General features: G+C 46.3%; 1 protein-coding gene across 1 annotated transcript in view; it reads right to left on the reverse strand.

Annotated features, from left to right (window-relative positions):
* The window catches only part of LOC142311404 (protein-glutamine gamma-glutamyltransferase 5-like), a 145,083-nt gene that overhangs the window by 18,536 nt on the left and 105,359 nt on the right, over positions 1-21,188 (reverse strand). Inside the window, exons 7-11 of the mRNA XM_075349793.1 lie at positions 16,786-16,924; positions 14,852-14,955; positions 14,527-14,766; positions 14,150-14,440; positions 9,718-9,878 (exon numbers count right to left, since the gene is read on the reverse strand). Of these exons, the coding sequence (XP_075205908.1) occupies positions 9,718-9,878; positions 14,150-14,440; positions 14,527-14,766; positions 14,852-14,955; positions 16,786-16,924 (935 nt within the window). The remainder of the gene's footprint in view (positions 1-9,717; positions 9,879-14,149; positions 14,441-14,526; positions 14,767-14,851; positions 14,956-16,785; positions 16,925-21,188) is intronic.

A 21,188-nucleotide genomic window follows, 5' to 3' on the forward strand; every position in this document is an offset into this window, starting at 1 on the left:
GCACTACAATGGCATATTTGGAATTTTGACTTTGCAACATCCACTGCGTGTTGGTTTATGGAAATCACCGATGGAGTCAAAATCACTGCACCTGTAAATGAAATCCCAGAGAGATGTAGTTTCCTAAAGGGGGTCACTTGAGGGTGGTTTCTGCTGTTCTGGCACTTCAGGCTCTGCAAATGGAGTCTGCCATCTATTTTAGGAAAATCTGCTCTCCAAAAGTAAAATAATAATTCTTCTCTCCTCAGTCTTGCCGTGCGGCGTAACAGAGGGGTATTATCACATTTAGAAGAAATTGTGTAACAAATTTTGAGGCCTTTTTTTAACAAATTTTCCGTTGCGAAAATGTAAAATTTGAGGCTAAAACAACAATTTAGTGGCAAAAATGTATTGGTTTTTTTTTCTTCACTGCTCAATTGAATAAACTTTTGTGAAATTCCTATGATGTCAATATGTTCACTGCACCCCTAGATGATGAATTTCTTGAGAGGTATAATTTCAAAATGGGGTCACTTGTGGAGTGTTTCTGCTGTTTTGGCTTCTCAAGGGCTTTCCTAATGTGACATTGTGTCAGTGTAAGGAGATGGTCGGCGGACCAAGTATGTGAAGGATTCCTCCCCCTGAAGACTCCGACCGAAATGTTCTTTTTAGTTGCAATTTAAGACTTAGAAGATTTTATGTTATCTTATATGAGTATGTAGAGAGTGCGGCAAGGCCATCTAGTGGCCGTTGTAGAGTATGACATTGTAGTGTGTTGAATGTAATGTACAGTCATATGTTTTAGGTGTAAAGTGCAATGTTAGATGCAGGGTTGGTGGAGTGGTTCACAGATGTAGCTGAGCTAGGAAAGTTGCTAGATAGATAGTGCTGGTGAAGTGCAGTAGGGCCGAGTAGTTTGGCCACATTGTCACAGCAAAGTGTACCTGGGGTTAATTGTTGGTTTTACCCCTGGGAGGAACTTGGGACCTAGATCCCTGGTAGACCGGAAACATTCAGGGGTTGGAGGTTGGCTGCCTTAGGGGCAGGGTGCAAGGCGCAGTCAGTGGCCCGGGTCCCCTACGAGCAGGTCTGTTGTCGGCAGTCTGCTGGGAGACGTAGGGGATTTGCTGGACCCATTGGGCATAAAGGAAAAGACGTTCGGTAACAGAGTGCAGCCGGATAATTTGAGACAGCCAGAAGTGCTGAGATACAGAAGTCAGGACCCCAGAGGAGAAAACGGGGTGAACCTTGCTGGCTGGTAACATAGCGCAGCCAAGAGAACCAAGGCAGTCAGAGGAAGTGCAGTATAGTGCTAGAGGGCACTGGAAGAGAGGGAAAGAGATAGGAGACTGAAAGCAAAGGATAAAGAGTAACTAAACTGAAAGTGACCATTTAAGATGAAATTTAAAGTGCCCGTGTGCCGCCCCAGCGACGACCGGGGTGTTCGGATCCGGGGTGATCGTGGCTCGAGGGGTCCGGACCCGGGCTCAGCAAACACTCCGATCCTTAAAAAGGGGATATTTACAGGGGAGAAGTTTGTGATGCCACCTGTGGGTTGTGGTAATGGGAGTACCACCGCTGCTGTTAGGAGTACCGGGGCAGATGGAGTTAAGCAGCCAGATGTCAGTCCCTCCACAGGTAGGGAACGCCCCGGCCTCTAGGGTGTTGGTGGATGTTCGTTGGAGACTATTTGGGAAGGCAGGGTGCAGGGATCAGGGTACTCATTGCTGGTAGTCGTGGTGCTGGATGAGCTTTATAAGGTAGACACACACACTGCAGGTAAACCAAAGTCTCTGTGTACCACTGCCACTGCGCGGAGCCCCTCCAGATGTCTGCTCCCACCGGTGTCACTTGGTAATCCGGACCTGCCTCCGTACACAATTTGTTGTCTCTTGTGGTCCCTTGGCATGAAGCTGTTGGTGTCCCGCTCACTTTATGTAGTGTAGCTGTGCTCTTGATGGCTGGCACTTGGGATTTCAGTGGCTTGCTTAATTTGGAAAACCCTATCCCCCACATTGTGCTGATGACTTCAATCTCTGAGCACTTAGGGAAGTTCGTGAAGATACTCTCCCTCCCAGGTTAATTATCAGACGTTTAATCGGTTCTTGACCTAGGGTCCTGTACCCCGTTGTGCTCGGTACCGGTCAGTTATTTTGGTTCTCTGATACCGACAGTCCTCCTGGACTATGTCCGTCACACCCCTTTCCAATGTCACTGCTACCGGTCCCCGACTCCTCTGGTCCCGGACCACCGTCTGAGACCCAACCTAGGTCTAACTTCCCGGGAGCTACTAGTCCAGCTCCTCATTCTTTGAGGGCTACCACTCAACTGCATACTTCCTCCCTTCCACCAGTCTGCCTGACCCTTAGGTGGGTCTATCAAGCTATTCCAGCTTGACCAACCCACTGGTGTGTCTGACAGGTCATGATGTGAGGTGTGATTGGGATTTGTGGTGCTGATAGTAGTAACACCGGTTTCTTAGGAACCTGGAACCATGGGGGGTAGGCCCTGCACCCTAGGGAAAGGGTGCGATTCCCTGTAGCACCCTGATATATTCAAGGGCGCTACACCCACATTTCTTGTATGTGAAGTCTGCCACAGAAACGGCAGTAAGGGTATGTGCACACACTGCAGTTCTGTTCCCCCAGCGAAAAACACACCCTCTGGCAGAAAAATACATCTCTGGCCAAAAAACGCATCAAAAAATGCATGTATGTTTGCCGTGTTTTGGTGAGTTTTTGCCCTTGCATATTTTTATTAACATTGTCAATGGCAAAACGCAGGGAAAAACGCAGAAAAGAAGTGACATGCTGCTTCTTTTTTCTGCAACCAAAACTGCAGGCAAAAAAGAAGCAACGTGCGCATGGCCTTTCGGATTTTTCATAGACTTTGCTGGGGAAGGTCATACATACAGTTTTAGGGGGACTTTAAACGTTGCGACCTCGCTACCGATATATCATCGGGGTCACGTCGTTAGTGATGTACATCCGGCACCGGTAGCGATATCGCAACTTTTAAATCCTAGGTGTGACGATAAACTAGCACAGAAGCGTACAATATCGCTGATCTGTGTAACGTCGTTCATTTCCATAATGTCGGTTTGACCGCAGGTACGATGTTGTTTGTTGTTCCTGCAGCTCCACACATCGCTGTGTGTAAACCCGCAGGAATGACAAACATTTCCTTACCTGCGTCCCGACGGCAATGAGGAAGGGAGAAGGTGGGCGGGATGTTATGTCCCGCTCATCTCCGCCCCTCCGCTTCTATTGGCCGGCCGATTAGTAACATTGCAGTGACGTCACTGTGACGCCGAACGCACCTCCCCCTTGAAGGAGGGATTGTTCGGCAGTCACAGCAACGTCGCCGAGTAGGTATGTACGTGTGAAGCTGCCCTAGCGATAATGTTCGCTGCGGCAGCAATCACCACATATCGCATGTGTCACGGGGGCGGGTGCTATCGCACTGGACATCGCTAGCAATTACTAGTGATGTCGCAACGTATAAAGCCCGCCTTAGACTACGAACTGAGCCTAAGGGGTACTTTGCACACTATGACATCGCAAGCCGATGGTAGCGATGCCGAGCGCGATAGTCCCCACCCCCGTCGCAGCTGCGATATCTTGTGATAGCTGCCGTAGCGAACATTATCGCTACGGCAGCTTCACCTGCATTTACCTGCCCTGCGACGTCGCTCTGGCCGGCGAACCACCTCCTTCCTAAGGGCCAATAGAAGCAGGGAGGCGGAGATGAGCAGGACGTAAACATCCCGCCCAACTCCTTCCTTCCTCATTGCAGCCGGGACGCAGGTAAGGCGATGTTCCTCGCTCCTACGGCTTCACACACAGCGATGTGTGCTGCTGTGTCGCCGGGGACCAGGGGGTACTCAGATCCGGGCCACGAGGTCACTTCTGTGGGTATCACGGTGGCGTGACCCGGTCTGTGATCCCAGGCTCCACAGTAAAAGGGGATTTGGTAAGGGAGATTGTCCGTGACGCCACCCACGGTTGTGGTGATTGTGTGGACACCACCGCTGCTCTTTATGGGGATCCCGGGAGCGGTGACAGGGAGCAGCTTGGTTGTTATTTCTCCCCTCCGTGGGTAGGGGGTTGGTTGTCCCGGGGCCCGGTGATGGGGTAAGCAGGGCGCGGTGCTGCGGTTGGGTGCCCGAGGGCACGGGCGTACTCACAAGTATTTCACACAGAGTCACTGGTAAACTAGGAATTGCCGGTGTCCGCAGCCTTCGGTACGGGGGGGTGTTAGTGTCCCACACACGGTGCAGCAGCTCCTGTTCTTTCCCTGCAGCCAGGTGCCTTTCTCTCCACTCTCTTCCTCTTTCTCCTCAGCCGGGAACGGGGAATCCACTCCCCTGTAGTGATCCGGGTCACTCTAGGTACCGAGGGGCCACTACCCTGCTCCGGCTACCTCTGGCCCCTTCCTCACTACGGCCTGTCCCGGCCCTCTCGGAGCACGCTTCACTTTCAGCCTGGGAGCTACAACTCCAGGCTTCTCTTCTCTCTGTCTCTCCAAACACTCTGCTCCAGCCCCTCCCCTCTGCTCTGCTTTTCTCTTACCCTGGGGGATGTGGTTTGTCCTGCTGCACCGGTGTGAGATCAGATTACCAAGGAGGATTAACTCTTTCTGTGACAACCTGGCCTTGCCAGGGCGTCACACACCCCCTTGGTAAAACACGGCCCGTCCTCGGGCCGTCTGACCACCAACATTTATTAAAACTGGAAAAAGGGAAAATAAACACATTACAATCATACATCTTCCCACATTGGGAGGTATGTTTTCTAAAACTTTAAACTGCGCTGCCACCCCACACCTGCGGAGCAGATGGCCTCCTCCTGAACTTGAGGGCGTTCAACAGGGGTGACAGTCCATAAAACAGTCAACTTTTTAACTTGTGGGTAGCCGTCCATGCTCCGCTACCATTGCCGCTGCCGCCACTCCCAGTACGGGGCACGGGTTCCGTGCTCTGCCTCCTGCTCAGAAGCCAGGCCCACTTGGATGCCCTCGGCGCCGGCTACAACCGGCCTCGCTAACTGCCGAGGGCTCCATCTCTCACTGGCCTGCTCCTCCTCTCTGCAGGTGCACTCCGGCTGCTCCACAGCCGTGACGGGGTACCTGGGAGCGGCTGGCGCCACATCTGGGGCAAACTTCCGATCGGGTGCCACCTCCGTTGCGGCCGGGCGGACTGCCGGAGCCGACGTCATCACCGTGGCGGCTGGGCGGACTGCTGGAGCCGGGTAAGAAGTCATCGGGGTTGCGGCTACTGCTTGTCCAGGAACGGAATTAGGCAAAGTCCTGGCGTCCCTGCCTTTACAGTCCTGGTCACATGAACTGTGGTTCCTTCTTCCTGCTCCCCCTTGGTACTTGGGAGCAGTCCTTCTAGCAACTTTTAAAGTTTTCTTTTCGCTTCCGGTCCCCCGGAGCTTCACTTCCGTCCGCGTTCTCAGGGGGCGGAGCCTCTTTTTCGCGCCCACCGCTTGGGGAAGAAGGCGCTGGGCGGGAGATTTTCGCTCCCAAAATGGCGGCAAAGATGGCGACTTTCAAAATTTTTGCAGCGGATCACCGCTGACAGTCCAGAACAAGGCGCACTTCCTCCAGGTAACTGGATGGGTTCGATCCTGTTCGTGACGCCAAATGTGTCGCCCGGGGACCAGGGGGTACTCAGATCCGGGCCACAAGGTCATTTCTGTGGGTATCACGGTGGCGTGACCCGGTCTGTGATCCCAGGCTCCACAGTAAAAGGGGATTTGGTAAGGGAGATTGTCCGTGACGCCACCCACGGTCGTGGTGATTGTGTGGACACCACCGCTGCTCTTTATGGGGATCCCGGGAGCGGTGACAGGGAGCAGCTTGGTTGTTATTTCTCCCCTCTGTGAGTAGGGGGTTGGTTGTCCCGGGGCCCGGTGATGGGGTAAGCAGGGAGCAGGGTGCAGTGCTGCGGTGCGGTGCCCGAGGGCACGGGCGTACTCACAAGTATTTCACACAGAGTCACTGGTAAACTAGGAATTGCCGGTGTCCGCAGCCTTCGGTACGGGGGGGTGTTAGTGTCCCACACACGGTGCAGCAGCTCCTGTTCTTTCCCTGCAGCCAGGTGCCTTTATCTCCACTCTCTTCCTCTTTCTCCTCAGCCGGGAACAGGGAATCCACTCCCCTGTAGTGATCCGGGTCACCCTAGGTACCGAGGGGCCACTACCCTGCTCCGGCTACCTCTGGCCCCTTCCTCACTACGGCCTGTCCCGGCCCTCTCGGAGCACGCTTCACTTTCAGCCTGGGAGCTACAACTCCAGGCTTCTCTTCTCTCTGTCTCTCCAAACACTCTGCTCCAGCCCCTCCCCTCTGCTCTGCTTTTCTCTTACCCTGGGGGATGTGGTTTGTCCTGCTGCACTGGTGTGAGATCAGATTACCAAGGAGGATTAACTCTTTCTGTGACAACCTGGCCTTGCCAGGGCGTCACACTGCCGCATGAACGAGGAACAACATCATAACCTCAATCCTTCCAAAATTATGAAAATGACCGACGCTACACCGATCATACGATTTCAACACTTTTGCGCTCGTTAATCGTAGTAAAAAGGATTCACAGACTTCAATGTCGAAAGCGATGCCGGATGTGCATCACTTTCGATTTGACCCAACCGACATTGCACCTGCGATGTCGTAGTGTGCAAAGTACCCCTAAAACAGCACCAAAAAAGCAGCAAAAATGCAGCAAAAAAAAAAGCAATGTGCGCACAAGGCCTAAAAGTTGTGTTGAGAAAAAGAGAAACCGTCTGTGTCGTCTCCTGATTATTCCCAAAAGTACAGAAGAAAGAAGAGGTAAGTTACCCCGAAACAGCAAGTAAGTGGACAAAGCCCAAGTGCTCACGGGCCCGATCAGCTGCCTGTAGCAGGGTCCAGGAGGTTGCCTGACACCCTGACCACGACTACAGCGACCCCTATGCCACCTGTTTACACCAGCAATCTATTCTAGCAATAATTGTACACTAAAATTGAAACTACTTCCCTTCCAAACCCTGCTGTTTGCCCAAACAAGAGTTTTTCACCACATATGGGGTATCGGTGTACTTAGGAGTAATAGCATGATAAACTGTGAGATCCAGTTTGTCCTGTTACCCTTGTAAAAATGAAAAACTTGGGGCTAAAGCAACATGTTTATGGAAAAAAATGGAATATGTAATTTTCATGTTCCAATATTATAAAATTCTGTGAAACCAGAGTGGGTCAAAATCTTAGATAAATTCCTTGAGGGGTGCCCTTTTCAAAATGGGGGTCACCTATGGAGGGCTTTGCTGTTTTGGCGCCTTGGGGCTACTCCAAATGAGAACATCTGCCTATATTCCTGAAAAATTTGTGCTCCAAATTTTAAATGTCTCTCTTTGTCTTCAAAGTTCTGCTGTGACCCAAACAGTATTTTCTAACCATATGTGGGATCTCAGGCTACTCAGGAAAAATTGTACAATAAATTGGGGTGTCTATTTTCTCTTGTTACTCTTGTGAAAATGATACTTTTTGTTTTATCCTAAAATGTATGTGGAAAAAATGTAACCTTTCATTTTCATGGCCTATTATTATAAAATTATGTAAAGCACTAGTGGAATCAAGATGCTCACAACACCCCTTGATTGATTTCTTGAGGAATATAGTTTCCAAAATGGGGTTCACTTGTGGTGAGTTCTGCTGCTTGGCATGTCGGGGGTTCTTCAGATTCGACATGGTATCTGCAGTGTATTTCATCTAAAATTGCACTCCTTTATTGAAGTATCACTTCTTTACTTCTGAGCCCTACCGTATGCGCAAATAGTAGTTTCTTACCACATGTGTGGTTTTGTTTTAGTCATGAGAAATTATGCAACATATTGTTCTGTCTATATTTTCCTGTTACTTTTGTGAAAATTTAAAATTTTGTGCTAAAACATTTTTTATGGAAAAATTGAATTTTTAATTTTCACTTTCCAAGGTTATAAAAAATTGTGGCACACCGGTGGGTTCAGTATGCTCACCCCACCAATAAATGAATTCCTTTAGGGGTGTTGTTTCCAAAATGGGGTCACTTGTGGGGTTTTCTGCTGTTTTGGCATGTCAGGGGCTGTTCAAATATGACAAGGCATCTGAAATCTATTCCAGCTACATTGTGTTCCAAAATTCAAATAGTACTCCTCCCTTTCAAAGCTCTGAAGTGATCCGAAATAGTAGTTTCTGACCGCATTTGAGGTATTGTCTTACTTCGGAGAAATTGCAGAACATATTTTATGAAGAAACAAAAACATTATGGCCCCGATTCATCAGTGTTTTTTGGGACTTCTGATGTAAAGACTTTGAGTTCCTCAAATGTTTGCGACTTATGACGTTTACAGCATTCCCAGGCAAATCTGCCATGAGTATGATGGGGCATAGCAAAGCCCACCCAACAAATTCTGGAGTAACATTTCTGACTAATTGTACAAAGGCGCATGACAGTGATAAGATGCACCTAATTCATTTAGTAGCATGTGCCTTTTACTGAATTAAGCACATATATCTCCTGCACACCCATCAACAAAACAGTACAGTATATTATATATGTACCGTATTTTTCGCTTTATAAGACGCACTTTTGTTCCCCCAAATTTTGGGGGAAAGTAGGGGGTGCGTCTTATAAACCGAATATACTGGGGCGGGGGGGTGTATATATATATATATATACTGCAGGGTCCGCTCTGGAGCACTGCTGGGGGCAGGGAAAGCAGGGAGCAGCAGCGTTAGATCTCCTGCTCCCGCTCATATAATATGCACAGCCGCTGTCCATCAGTGTGGTGCTGAAATTGCATCGCGCTGATGGGCTGGGGCAGCGGGGCATATTATATGTGCCTGTGCTCCCTTTGATCGCACATGATCCCCCCTGTGTTAGATATGGCCCCCTTGCTGCTGCCCATAGTAAAATAAAAAAGCTTTACTTACCTCCAGCACTGATCTCCGGTCTCCTGCTGCTGCTGTCTGTGATAAGGCACGCAGAGATGCTATCACTCTGCTGTGCTGATCACATGACCGGCTGCAAGAACCAGGAAGTAAGGAAGCCGGAGCTCAACTGCGAGGAGGGACAGCGCTGAGAAGGTAAGGAAAGAGTGTTTTATTTTATTATGGGCAGCAGCATGGGGGCATATCTAACACAGGGGAGATGTGCCATCTAAAGGGGCCATGGGCAGCTGTATGGGGGCCATATCAAACACAGGGGAGATGTGCCATCTATAGGGGCCAAGGGCAGCTGTATGGGAGCCATATCAAACACAGGGGAGATGTGCCATCTATAGGGGCCATGGGCAGCTGTATGGGGGTCATATCAAACACAGGGGAGATCTGCCATCTATAGGGGCCATGGGCAGCTGTATAGGGGCCATATCAAACACAGGGGAGATGTGCCATCTATAGGGGCCATGGGAAGCACAGGGGGACGTGTCCCAGCACAAGGGGGCTATATTCAATATAAGGGGGCCATATCCAGATTAAGGGGGGCTAATTTTAGGATGGGGGCTATGAGGGACATATACCCTATATGATTTGTTATACGGACACTGGCATTATAAGATGGACCCCATTTAACATTAAAAAAAAAATCTCTTTTCCTTCACCAAATTTGGGAATGCGTCTTATAATCAGGTGCGTCTTATAAAGCGAAAAATACGGTATATACATATTTAGACATTTAGACACATACAGACACTATGTAAACTCCTTAAAGGCTATACTTACTTCTATATCTATTGAAGGAACCTCAAATATGATGTCTTTAGTTGCCAATTTTAGTTTTTTGCTGTTAAGATCTGTGGCGAGAGCAGTGACCCTAATGTTATTACCAGAACGTACAAATCTCTGATAATGAAAAGGATGAAGCTGAAAACTGGTCTCCATATCTAGAATAAAAAAAATAATATAGTTAAAGAGCTGTAAATACTTCATGAACTTTGTCACCAAATGTATAGCTATAGGCAGGTATAAGTCATTTCTGGTGCTTGACGAGATCAAAGACCCTGTCATTTCGGGGACCAGTTGCAGCTCTTGTGCCATACATGTAGGGCACAGATATGTCCTCTTTGTATAGAGATGGTCCAGGAGGTGTGCCCGCTTCATATAGCTTGAGTGCTGGCTATGTTACATGGCCTGCACCTGAGAGTAACTGACACGATTGGAGCATTACAACAGTGTAACCTTTCAAATTCCCGGCAATTGTAACAGCAGCATTTAAAAAGCTTTAATAATCCTAACAGCAATTGTCTCCCCTTTTCCCGGAATGACGCGATTGTGGGCTGCAGATAGATTGCATTGGAAGCTGGGGGATTACTGCAGAGGACCTTTTACTACATTTTTCATGATAAATTAAAGAGGCAAGGCAATAGTGGTTACAGAGCAGATTAATAGTTTTTCATTTTTGTAATCTCTCCTCCTGAAAGGCAAAGAAATTAGAAAAATCTTTAGCTTCTTAGTTAAGGTTTGTTAAGTGCAAGTGCGTGTTAAAAGACAGTTTTCACTGGGACAATGTACCTCTCCCTGTTATGATGCTGACCAATAAGCAAGCCTGTTTTACTCAAATGAAAGAAGATCTCCCCCACAATTGGAGCAGGTCTCAGTGTGTGAGATGTAATCACTGATCTCCTGGTCTAACCTCCTGCATGAGTCAGAATGGTGGGAGCGTTATAATGTAACACAACTAAGCTCATTTGCACTGCTTAGTTTAATTGCAAAAAATAATTAAGACTCAAATACTTAGATTGCTAATATGTCCACAACAGAGAGGTGAATTTAAAAAACAAAAACTACAAAACAGAGGCGTACCTAGGGGGGAATTTTTGGACGAGGAAAAAAAAAACACATTTTTTTTTTAGCCACTAAATTATTAAAAGAGAAACTTAATGTATTTGGTATGGCCATAATCATACTTACCTGGAAACTCAGGATTTTTTTTTTTATGATTTTTCAGTACAATTTGTTTTATAAAAATATTTGGCTGCCTCAATGTAAGAATAAATAAAATTGCGGTATAGCTGGAAAAACTGGAGGAAAAACCTAAAATGCAAAAAGATGGCGCTCTACCATAATGAATATTTTACATAGACTAGAAGTAAAAAAAGAGGTCATTCTTGCAATGTTTTTAGCTGAAAGGAGGTAGAAGGTCTGAGAGTGCCCTCTGCTGTTTATTTTTCACCATATAAAGCCATATTTCTACATTACAGTAGACTGTCAAAAATGTTATAATTTATAATAATAAATGTTCTATGGCTGCACTCTACCACTTTAGATGTAGCAGACTTGAAATAGTCATAGGACCGTGTATGGATTACGTCGAAACTGGGTGATTTGGGGTTAATAGGGGTGAAAGAGGGTTCGGGTTTTTTTTGTATTTTATTTCAAATAAAGGATTTTTTTGTTGTTTGTGTTTATTTCTTTTCACTTACAGATTAGTAATGGGGGAATCTCATAGACACCTCCCATTACTAACGCAGTAAGCTTTTATTAACCCCTTACTACCCCGATTTCCACTGCACAAGGGCAATTGGGATGAGCCACGTAAAGTTCTGGGATTGTCACATCTAATTATTGCGACAATCCTGGGTGGCTAAAGGCTGCTATTTTTAGGCTGGGGGTGCGCAATAAACATGGGTCTCCCCAGTCTGAAATTACTAGCTCCAAGCTGTCAGCTTTATCATGGTTGGGTATCAAAATTGGGGAATGACCACACACCATTTTTTAAAATTATTTATTTAAATCAGTTTTTTTTACAAGCTATATGCGGTTCCTTTTAGTTTGGTACAGAGTGAAAGGTGCCTCCTACTGAAGTAAGCACAAAACAAATGTTTGGGCAGCGTGGTTCGGCAGATACCAAAAGCACATATGTCAATTTTGTCCGTTTATTATGGGTAATGATTTTCTATTGGAATCTGGCCAAATCATTTTATCATGTGGTAATACAATTCTTCACCACTGGGTGGCAATAATAACATTATAATGTATTGAGATAGGAAAAAATTCCATTCATACACTAATTTGGATTTGTATTACCTTTGTAGTGAATATTTAATATTTGGCTCAGTGCTTTCATTATATGCTGGTATATTTTGTTTTGGATCTTTGTGGACTAGCAATCCTTGTTGATTAATTATGATATATGTTGTATTATTTTGACTGTTTGGTAGTTTAATCTAATAAATAAATATATGAGCTTTTATACTCAGTTGGAAATTAGCTTTCTGGTGGGTTTATTACAACTGTGGTATCGCTGCATTAAGAAATGGCCGATCTATCAAAATATAAAATCAATTAATCTGATCAGTAAAGAGAAAAAAAATCAAAATGTAAGAATTATGGTATGGATAATTGGTCGCCACAATAATGCATTAAAATGCTGTAATGGGAGATCAAAAAATCAAAAGCTTCAGCTCTCAAAAAATGAGAACGCTACGAGTCTCAGAAAATGGCGATAAAGACACAAATCTTTTTTTTTTTACAAACTTTTGATTTTTTTCACCACTTTGATAAAAGTAAAAATCAGTTTGGTATCTAACCTGAGGTGTCATATTGCCAGATCACTTTTATCATATAGTGAACTGAACATGGTAAATAAAACCGCCAAAAACAATTATGCAATTGCACTTGTTTTGCAATTTCACCACACTTTGAATTTATTTTCCTTTTTTCCAGTACAATATGGAATTGATGTGGTACCTCATGTGGATTACGTCTGAACTGGGAGTTTTGGGGGTTAATAAAGGGGAGAAAGAGGGTGGGTTTTTTGTATGTTATTTCAAGCAAAGGATTTTTTCTGTGTTTTGCATTTATTTCTTTTCACTTACAGATTAGTAATGGGGCAGTTTCATAGACACCTTCCATTACTAATCTAGGGCTTAGTGGCAGCTGCGCGATGTCATTAACTCCTTATTACCTCAATTGCTACCGCACCAAGGCAATCTGGATGAGCCGAGTAAAGTTCCAGGATTGTCGCCTCTAATGGATGCAACAATTCTGGGTGGCTGCAGGCTCCTATCTTTAGACTAGGGGAGTCCAATAACCATGGGTCCTCTCCAGCCTCAGAATACCAGCCCCCAGCTATTAGCTTTATCATGACTGCGTATCAAAATTGGGAGAGACAGCATGCTGATTTTTAAAATGATTTATTTTAATATTTAAAAAAAGAAAAGCCACATGCAATCCCTGTGATTTTGATACACGGCCAAGATAGTCACACAGCCTGAGGCTGTGGCCTATAGCCGTATGCTATATCTGTGCTGGGTATCATAACGTGGGGAGACCCAATGTAAATTTTTAAATTTATTTATTTTTGCACTAGAGGTATGCACACAGCGTCTGTGATTGAAAGCAGTCAGACACGCTATCACACAGAGTGGGGGTGCATCTGACTGCAACCAATCAGAGACATTGGGACTGCCGGTGGGTGGGGGAAGCAGTGAATATGTATGAGGGATAACGATTGGCCCCAGAAGCCTCGCTGGGGATTAGTAAGTATGACATGCTTGCTCTAATCCTCCTATTCCTTCCACCACCAATTTAAAGAGATTCCGGTCTCCATAGACTTATATGGGGACAGGCATCTGGGCAGATATACGGCATCAATTCTAGGCCGGAACTGGGTTGTTTTTTTTATTTAAACCCGGTTTGACCTGCCGATCCGTGGTATTGGCGGGTATGCCCATCACTACTCACTAGTTGTACCCATCATAAGATGTTTCTTGTGTGGTACCTTGGTAATGAGACATCTTGTTATAAGCCATCAGTTTAACTAGCTAATATGATTTTTCACAAAGTGGCAGGATTGCTTTCAAATTACTGATAGATTTCAGCTGGTACAATGACTTTCCATGGTTTTATACACCTTTTCTTCATATGTTTAATACTTCCCTCATTTTCTCATTATTACACATAACTTAATTTATGGATATCTATGGTTTGGTTTCTTGGTTTGCCTGTGTGGATTAGATGGGTTGTTACAGACATCTGGTGAGAATTTCATGTGAATAGTAACTTATTACTTAGAAATATATTTACTTAGAAAATTAGTGATGTGTTTAATACTTATTTCACCCACTAAAATCGATACTGTGGTCTTTACTGCCACATAAATGTTGCTATGAGGATTCACATATGAGAATGTACACTTAGGTAATTCAATTACCTTTGCCTGGACTAACATCGATTTCTATATTTTCGGTGAAGAATTGTTCCAAAGCTTTACCATTATACATCATCTCTTGACCACTGACAGTTATGCAGAACTTTTTTGATTCAAAGCCTCTATTATGGATATGATATAGAAGGATGATTGTCTTTCCAATAAGAGGGGATTGTGCCAACTTTAAGGATGTATTAAAGTCCAGTGCCAAAATCGAATCTCTTTCCATAAACGGCTTCTTAGATTTCAATTTAGCCACAGCTTTTTCAAACACAACCCTCTCCTCAACAGATCCTATAAAATAAAATGAGAGAGTAAACACCATCCACTACAGAAGTAATACAAATGTTATATTTTCTGTTACTGAGCATTATACTTACCATCCCCATACTTGTATTGGTTCGTTATATCCTCTCTACTATTACTTCCAACACTCTTCGTACTTATAGACTGGCCAATAGTAAGGTTATCTACTTTCACTTGCTCTACTCCACCATCTTGTAGAACCCAGTGAATGACATCACCATTTACCTCTGTAAACACGAACGCAACATCGTAATCTACATCTACATTTCCTTCTTTGATCGCTTTCACAGGGGCTGGACCACAACAATACGTCCCTGGAAGAATACAGAACAAGATAAACCAAATCAAGCATATTCAATTTGAATTCATACAGTATATATGCTTGATGTATATACTTACCTCCACTGATCTCTTGTGGTGTGGGATCTAGAACTTGCCAACCATCATAACCTGAAGGGAGGTCTTTCCTTGCCATCCAACCTTCATCCCAGACATGAAAATTCCTACATGGTTTTAAAACATTGTAATATGAGAATATGCTAGTTGTAATAATGAAAATTTAGAAAAATAATTCAGCATAGTAGATAAATTGGTACTGTGCACTCCAACATGGGTCAACAAACTATATTCATACAGAAAAAAAATGGATAAATAATAAAAAACTACATAAGAAATACATTTAGTCAGCAAAAAGGAAAACAATTCTGGTATTGTGGTATTAGAATTGCTCTAAAATGGCTTCTTCAGGAGTAATCAAGACTTTACCCCTGATCAAGTCAGCTGAAAGTAGTACGCAAGATTTATGTAGATTTATTCAGAATAGTTGCTCCTAATATTTCATTGGGACTCTTAGCTGCAAATTATTGTTCTTGAATAGAAATGATCGAACTGCCCAAAAACTGGGACCAGTGGATCACTGTCAGATTTTAAAGAGAGTCCGATCCACTCCGGAATCCGGTGACCATATAAGTCAATGGGGACCAGAATCTGGAGATTAAAAACGTTTGTGGAGGGGACAGGGAGGTAGGAGCATGCGCAGCATTCTCACCGAGGCGTTGTCATGGCGGAACACTCCTTCCGGGTCACGCTTTTCCCTTCTGGAGCCGACAATTCAATATTCACTACTTTGCCCGCCCACCGGCGCATGTAATTGGTTGCAGTTAGACGTGCCCCCATCCTGAGTGGCAGCGTGGCAGCTGACTGCAACCAATCACAGGCTCCAGGATGGCCGGTGGGCGGGGAATGCAGTGTATCCCTCGCAAGTGTGACTCCGGCTTTTTTTTTTCTTCTTAATTAAATAAATAATTAAAAAAAAAAAAAGCGACGTGTGACCCCCCCAATTTTCATCCCCAGCCATGATAATGCCGGCTGGGGGCTGGTATGCTCAGCCCGCAGCTGCCTGGTATTGCCGCATCTACTGTATTAGATGTGACAATCCTGGTGTGGTGCCAATCGGGGTAATAAGAGGTTAATAGCAGTGCACAGCTGCTACTAAACCCTAAGTTAGTGATGGCACAGGCGTCTATCAGATACCTGCATCACAAACCTGTAAGTGAATGTAAATAATCATACACACAGAGAAAAATCTTTTATTTGGAATCAAGTACAAAACACACCCTCCTTCACCACTTTATTAAGCCCAAACACCCTGCAGCTCCGGCATAATCCACATGAGGTCCCATGACAACACATCCAGCTCTGCTACATCTCAGAGCGAGCAGCCATAGAGAAGACTGCCAGCTTTGAGTGTAGCCTATTACTGAGCCGCAATGAGCGATGACTGCAGGCAAACACTGTCACAGGCTGGGGGGTGCGTCAGGCTGCATCCAATCACAGACGAGAGGACGGCCAGTGGGTGGGGGTGTGGGGTGTATACGATGGACAGTACAGGAAGTGAATGCGCGACCCGGAAGCAGTGTGCCGCCATGACACCGAGTCTCGGTAAGAATGAAAATCTCACTTATTTCTTATTTTCTTTATTTTTACTTTAATTGCCGAATCTGGATCATGCACCCGGAATCCCACGCCCGGGTCCGGCACCCAGGGAGTGTTGAAACCGCGCGTATCCGGACTTTTACAGTCCAGATCCGCTCAGCCCTATTCTTGAATAACTATTTAGAATAAATTGTATATCATCTTTTTTAATAACCCTAATGTCCTTGTACATTGATGGTCAATAGCCTGATATCTACCATTAATTTAGTAAAGCTGAAGAAAGAGAACGTATCATTACTGCTTTGGTTACTTCTGTTTTATTGGTTTAGGATATTTACGTTACATGTATTCATGTGTAAATATACAAAAAGCAGCCTCTCCTTGCATTCTTTTCTTACCAGACACTGTCTCCTTCTGCTGGTTCCAACTTTTTCCCAGTTTCATCATAATACTCGTCAACTGTTAGGCTTAAGTTTGTATCATGCGCAGATTGAAAGTTTGTCACTACACGAGCAGGAATACCCAGGAATCTCAGCACTGTATAGCAAAAAATCAAGACAATTTTAGCTGAAGGCAAAAGATATAGTTAAAGTTGTGCCCATATAAAACAATGCAAGGTTAGGTGAATCCACTGACTGTCTTAGGCCTCTTTCACACGCCCGTGAAAAACCACGCACGTTTTTTCACGGATATGTCAGAGGTGCGTTTTGCCCTCCGTGAGCCGTATTTATTGCCTACGTGTGTTCTCCGTGTGTTATCCATGATAACACATGGAGAACAGGAACTTTCTGCTCACCTGTCCCTGGCGTCGCTGTCCGTGGTGCTTTAATTTGGTCTCCGGTCCTGCCGACTCCCCGCTGCTGCTGCTTCCGACCACAGTGAAGTGAATATGCATTGAACATAATGAGCGGCGGTCGGCAGCAAGTGACAGCAGCAGCAGAGACTGCAGGGCTGGAGACGGTGAGTAAAGTTTTTTTTTTTTCTCGCAGATACATGTGTTTTCTCCGGTGCGTGTCACACAGAACACATCCGTGTGATCCGTTTGCATTCCGTGTGACCCGTTTGCATTCCGTGTGACACCCGTGATGCCGGAGAAAACGTGGACATGTCTACGTGTGGAGCACACGGGCACACCTAAGTACGGAAGGGACACACGTTCCATGCGAAAAGACTTACGTGTGTCCAAAACCATAGGAATACATAGGTCTCCGTGTGTACGTGTCTCCGGTACGTGAGAAAACTGCCAAACACATACCGGAGGCACGTACGTGTGAAAGAGGCCTTATGAGTATGGGGATATTATGATTCTCATTCCATGAGAGATATTGGTGGAAAGGAGCATCATGTTAGATTACATCTAGGATTCATTGCTCCTCTGAATTATTTGCCTTTATTGTCAGGCTATGGTTTATTCCCCTTTCCCCATTGAAAACACATGAATGTTCAGTCAACCTAAGCATGCATGTATATAGCTGGATGGGATAGCTGGAGGCTGAAAAAGCATTTGTCCAACAGCTGTTGAAGGTGTATGGCCACTTAGATGTGGAGATCTTAAAGGGCTTGGCCATCCTGATGAAAAAAAGTCTGCAGTCAGTCTATGGAACTGTAGATTGACAATTCTCTGTCACGATTCCCTGGTGTTCTTCACATGGGCACACCTATGCAATTTGCATGACGCATCTATAAGGGATAAGCAGGTTATCCTGTAAAACACACCCCCCGTACCATATCTACCTAAATGAAGACGAGAACCACGACTTTATTGCAGGAATGGCCACAGTTTTATTTTACCGTATATATGTATACCAAACTTGTGGCCCAACATGCCACTCAATTGTTAAACTTAACCTTATACATATATACCCGTATAACCAGAAACACCGATAGATCCGTCCGAGAGGCAAACCATCATTCCTAACCCCCCGGCCGTAACCTCCAAACCGGCCCAGAGGACCACCTCGGCCGTGACCACCCGGCCCGAGGTGAGGGGTAACAACGTTCCATCGTTAATTACCCCTACCCAGAACCTGCGGGACCTCCGCCCACAAGTTCCCATCCACTCCGAAGCCACTCCCCTTGAGCGACTTCGTACCAACAAGCCGACTGTCGGTACTCCCAACCTCTCAGACGGACCTATCACCCCGCTGTGACAATAAATTAGCAACTCAACCTTGTATTCTCCTTTATTCCTCTTTTTTTTTTTTTTTTTTTTTAAAGTTCTTTTTTTTTTTTGAAAACCATCACCTTTTCACCTTTTTTTTTTTTTTTTTTTTTTTTGAACATATACATATAATTATATATCAGGGCGGGCGGGTGGGACACAAAGATCTATCGACGAAAGGGGAGGTAAACAGCACACCCCCCTCTCTTATACCTCTCCCAACACCCCACCCCTTCCTTGCTCCCCCCCAATCCCCTTACAGCTCCCTACTACCAATCCTGTACTCCCACACATCCCCCATCCCATGCAAACCTATTAACCCTTTCCTAACCTTGCACCCTCCCGATCGTCATGGGGTCCATTCACCCCTATGGGGCTCACTGCCCTTCTTGACGCATCTATAAGGGATAAGCAGGTTATCCTGTAAAACACACCCCCCGTACCATATCTACCTAAATGAAGACGAGAACCACGACTTTATTGCAGGAATGGCCACAGTTTTATTTTACCGTATATATGTATACCAAACTTGTGGCCCAACATGCCACTCAATTGTTAAACTTAACCTTATACATATATACCCGTATAACCAGAAACACCGATAGATCCGTCCGAGAGGCAAACCATCATTCCTAACCCCCCGGCCGTAACCTCCAAACCGGCCCAGAGGACCACCTCGGCCGTGACCACCCGGCCCGAGGTGAGGGGTAACAACGTTCCATCGTTAATTACCCCTACCCAGAACCTGCGGGACCTCCGCCCACAAGTTCCCATCCACTCCGAAGCCACTCCCCTTGAGCGACTTCGTACCAACAAGCCGACTGTCGGTACTCCCAACCTCTCAGACGGACCTATCACCCCGCCACAGGCCGGCCAAGTGACACCCTTACTTGGCCCGGGCCCCCCCACACCCCCAGTGCTTGCTCTAGGCCATCCCTCAAACCCAACATCCATAAATCCAGACCCACATCAGTCAGGTGAACCCCATCTCTCCTTAGATACTGCTCCGTGGACTCCTCCAATTCTCTATGCCGCACCACCAACCCACCATTTCTCGCCACAAACCTGCCAATAGCCCGGTTCAGCTTGCTCCGAGCCCTATTAATACGGTCCACCGACCTCCCAAAACGCCACTGCGTCCGAGCTATAATGTCCGACCAAACGATAACTATGCCCGGGAACGCCCTCCACAAATGTAACAGGTCCAGCTTTATATCCCTTTTCAATTCCCTCGCCGACCTTACTCCCAAATCGTTCCCTCCCACATGCAAAATTAACACATCAGGGACACGATCCATACGGCTATAATAAGCCACCTCAGGGCGCACCCTACCCCAGGTCATGCCCCGAATTCCGAGCCACTTTACTCGAGCTTCCGACACCGACACTCCGAGCTGCCGACCGTCACGCCGCACATCCGCCCGTAACGCTCCCCAATACACATAGGAGTGCCCGAGGATCCACACAAGGCATGGACCTATAAAATACAAAGACCACGAATAAAAACAGCAACAGCACAAGAAATTGCCCACAAACCGGCATCTAACACCAACCTTGAATCCCCCACCCCTGACCATCACCTGACCAAGTGAGGCCTAATGTACAAACGGAACCTGGAAGACTCCCACCTCCCAATCCGCCGGATACAATCCTCACTCAAACCCCACCTGGCGGCCTCCGTTGCCGCCCCAATCCGGAAGGAGTGAGACCCGTACTCACGTGGCTCCTCCCCCACCCTTGCTAGAGCCATCTTCAGCACCGCATTGAATTGATACCGCGACAAAGCCAATCCGTCCGTATGTCTAAGAAAAACACCAGGGTAACCGCCGCGCACCTTTAAAAACTCTGACACATGTAACACTGGGCACAACTGGTGCCCCGGTAAAGCGTACAACACTACTAAGCGCCCCCGGCCCCTCTGATCCGTCTTAGAAAAACGAAGCCGACATTCCACTCTATCCTCCCCCAGCATCACATCACCCAACAGCAAACCACCCATCGCTTGCTTAGTCGGGCTGACCAATTCGCCAATACGAAAGGCCCCAAAAAACGCCAGTACAAAAGCTACCGAGAACAACACCCGCTCATAAGGAGACGAACACAACTCCCCTAAACACCCCACCAAACGCACCAACAATGGCAATGACACCGGCCGCCTACAGTCACGCGACTGAGCCCCTTTTCGAAAACCCTTCATCGCCTGTCGCACCAGAAAATCCTTAGTCGCGTCCCGAACCCCTTGCATCTGGAACAAAAAGGCCAACGCCGCCAACTTGCAACAAATCACCGAAACAGACCTGCCTTCCGAAAAATCCCCACTTATTAACATCAGTACCCCCAACACTCGACCCTGGTAACCCGACTCCATGAACTCCCTACTTTCCCACTCTGCCCATTCCTGCCACACCGCCTGATATCGGCACCAAGTAGCCTCAGACACCGATCTCCGAATTCCCTCAAAAGCTACACCGATGCCAGGTCCCACAGCCAGTTCGGGCAAGGTTCCCCCTCCGCGTCCGCTTCCGGCACCAGCTTCCTGAACCTGCAAAACTGAAACCGTGATAGCGCATCAGCCACCTCGTTGCGAAACCCAGGCACATGCCGAGCCACCACGCAAATGTTTAACTCCAAACAACGCAA

This window comes from Anomaloglossus baeobatrachus, chromosome 5, assembly GCF_048569485.1.
Source record: "Anomaloglossus baeobatrachus isolate aAnoBae1 chromosome 5, aAnoBae1.hap1, whole genome shotgun sequence".
NCBI classification, from domain to species: Eukaryota; Metazoa; Chordata; class Amphibia; order Anura; family Aromobatidae; genus Anomaloglossus; species Anomaloglossus baeobatrachus.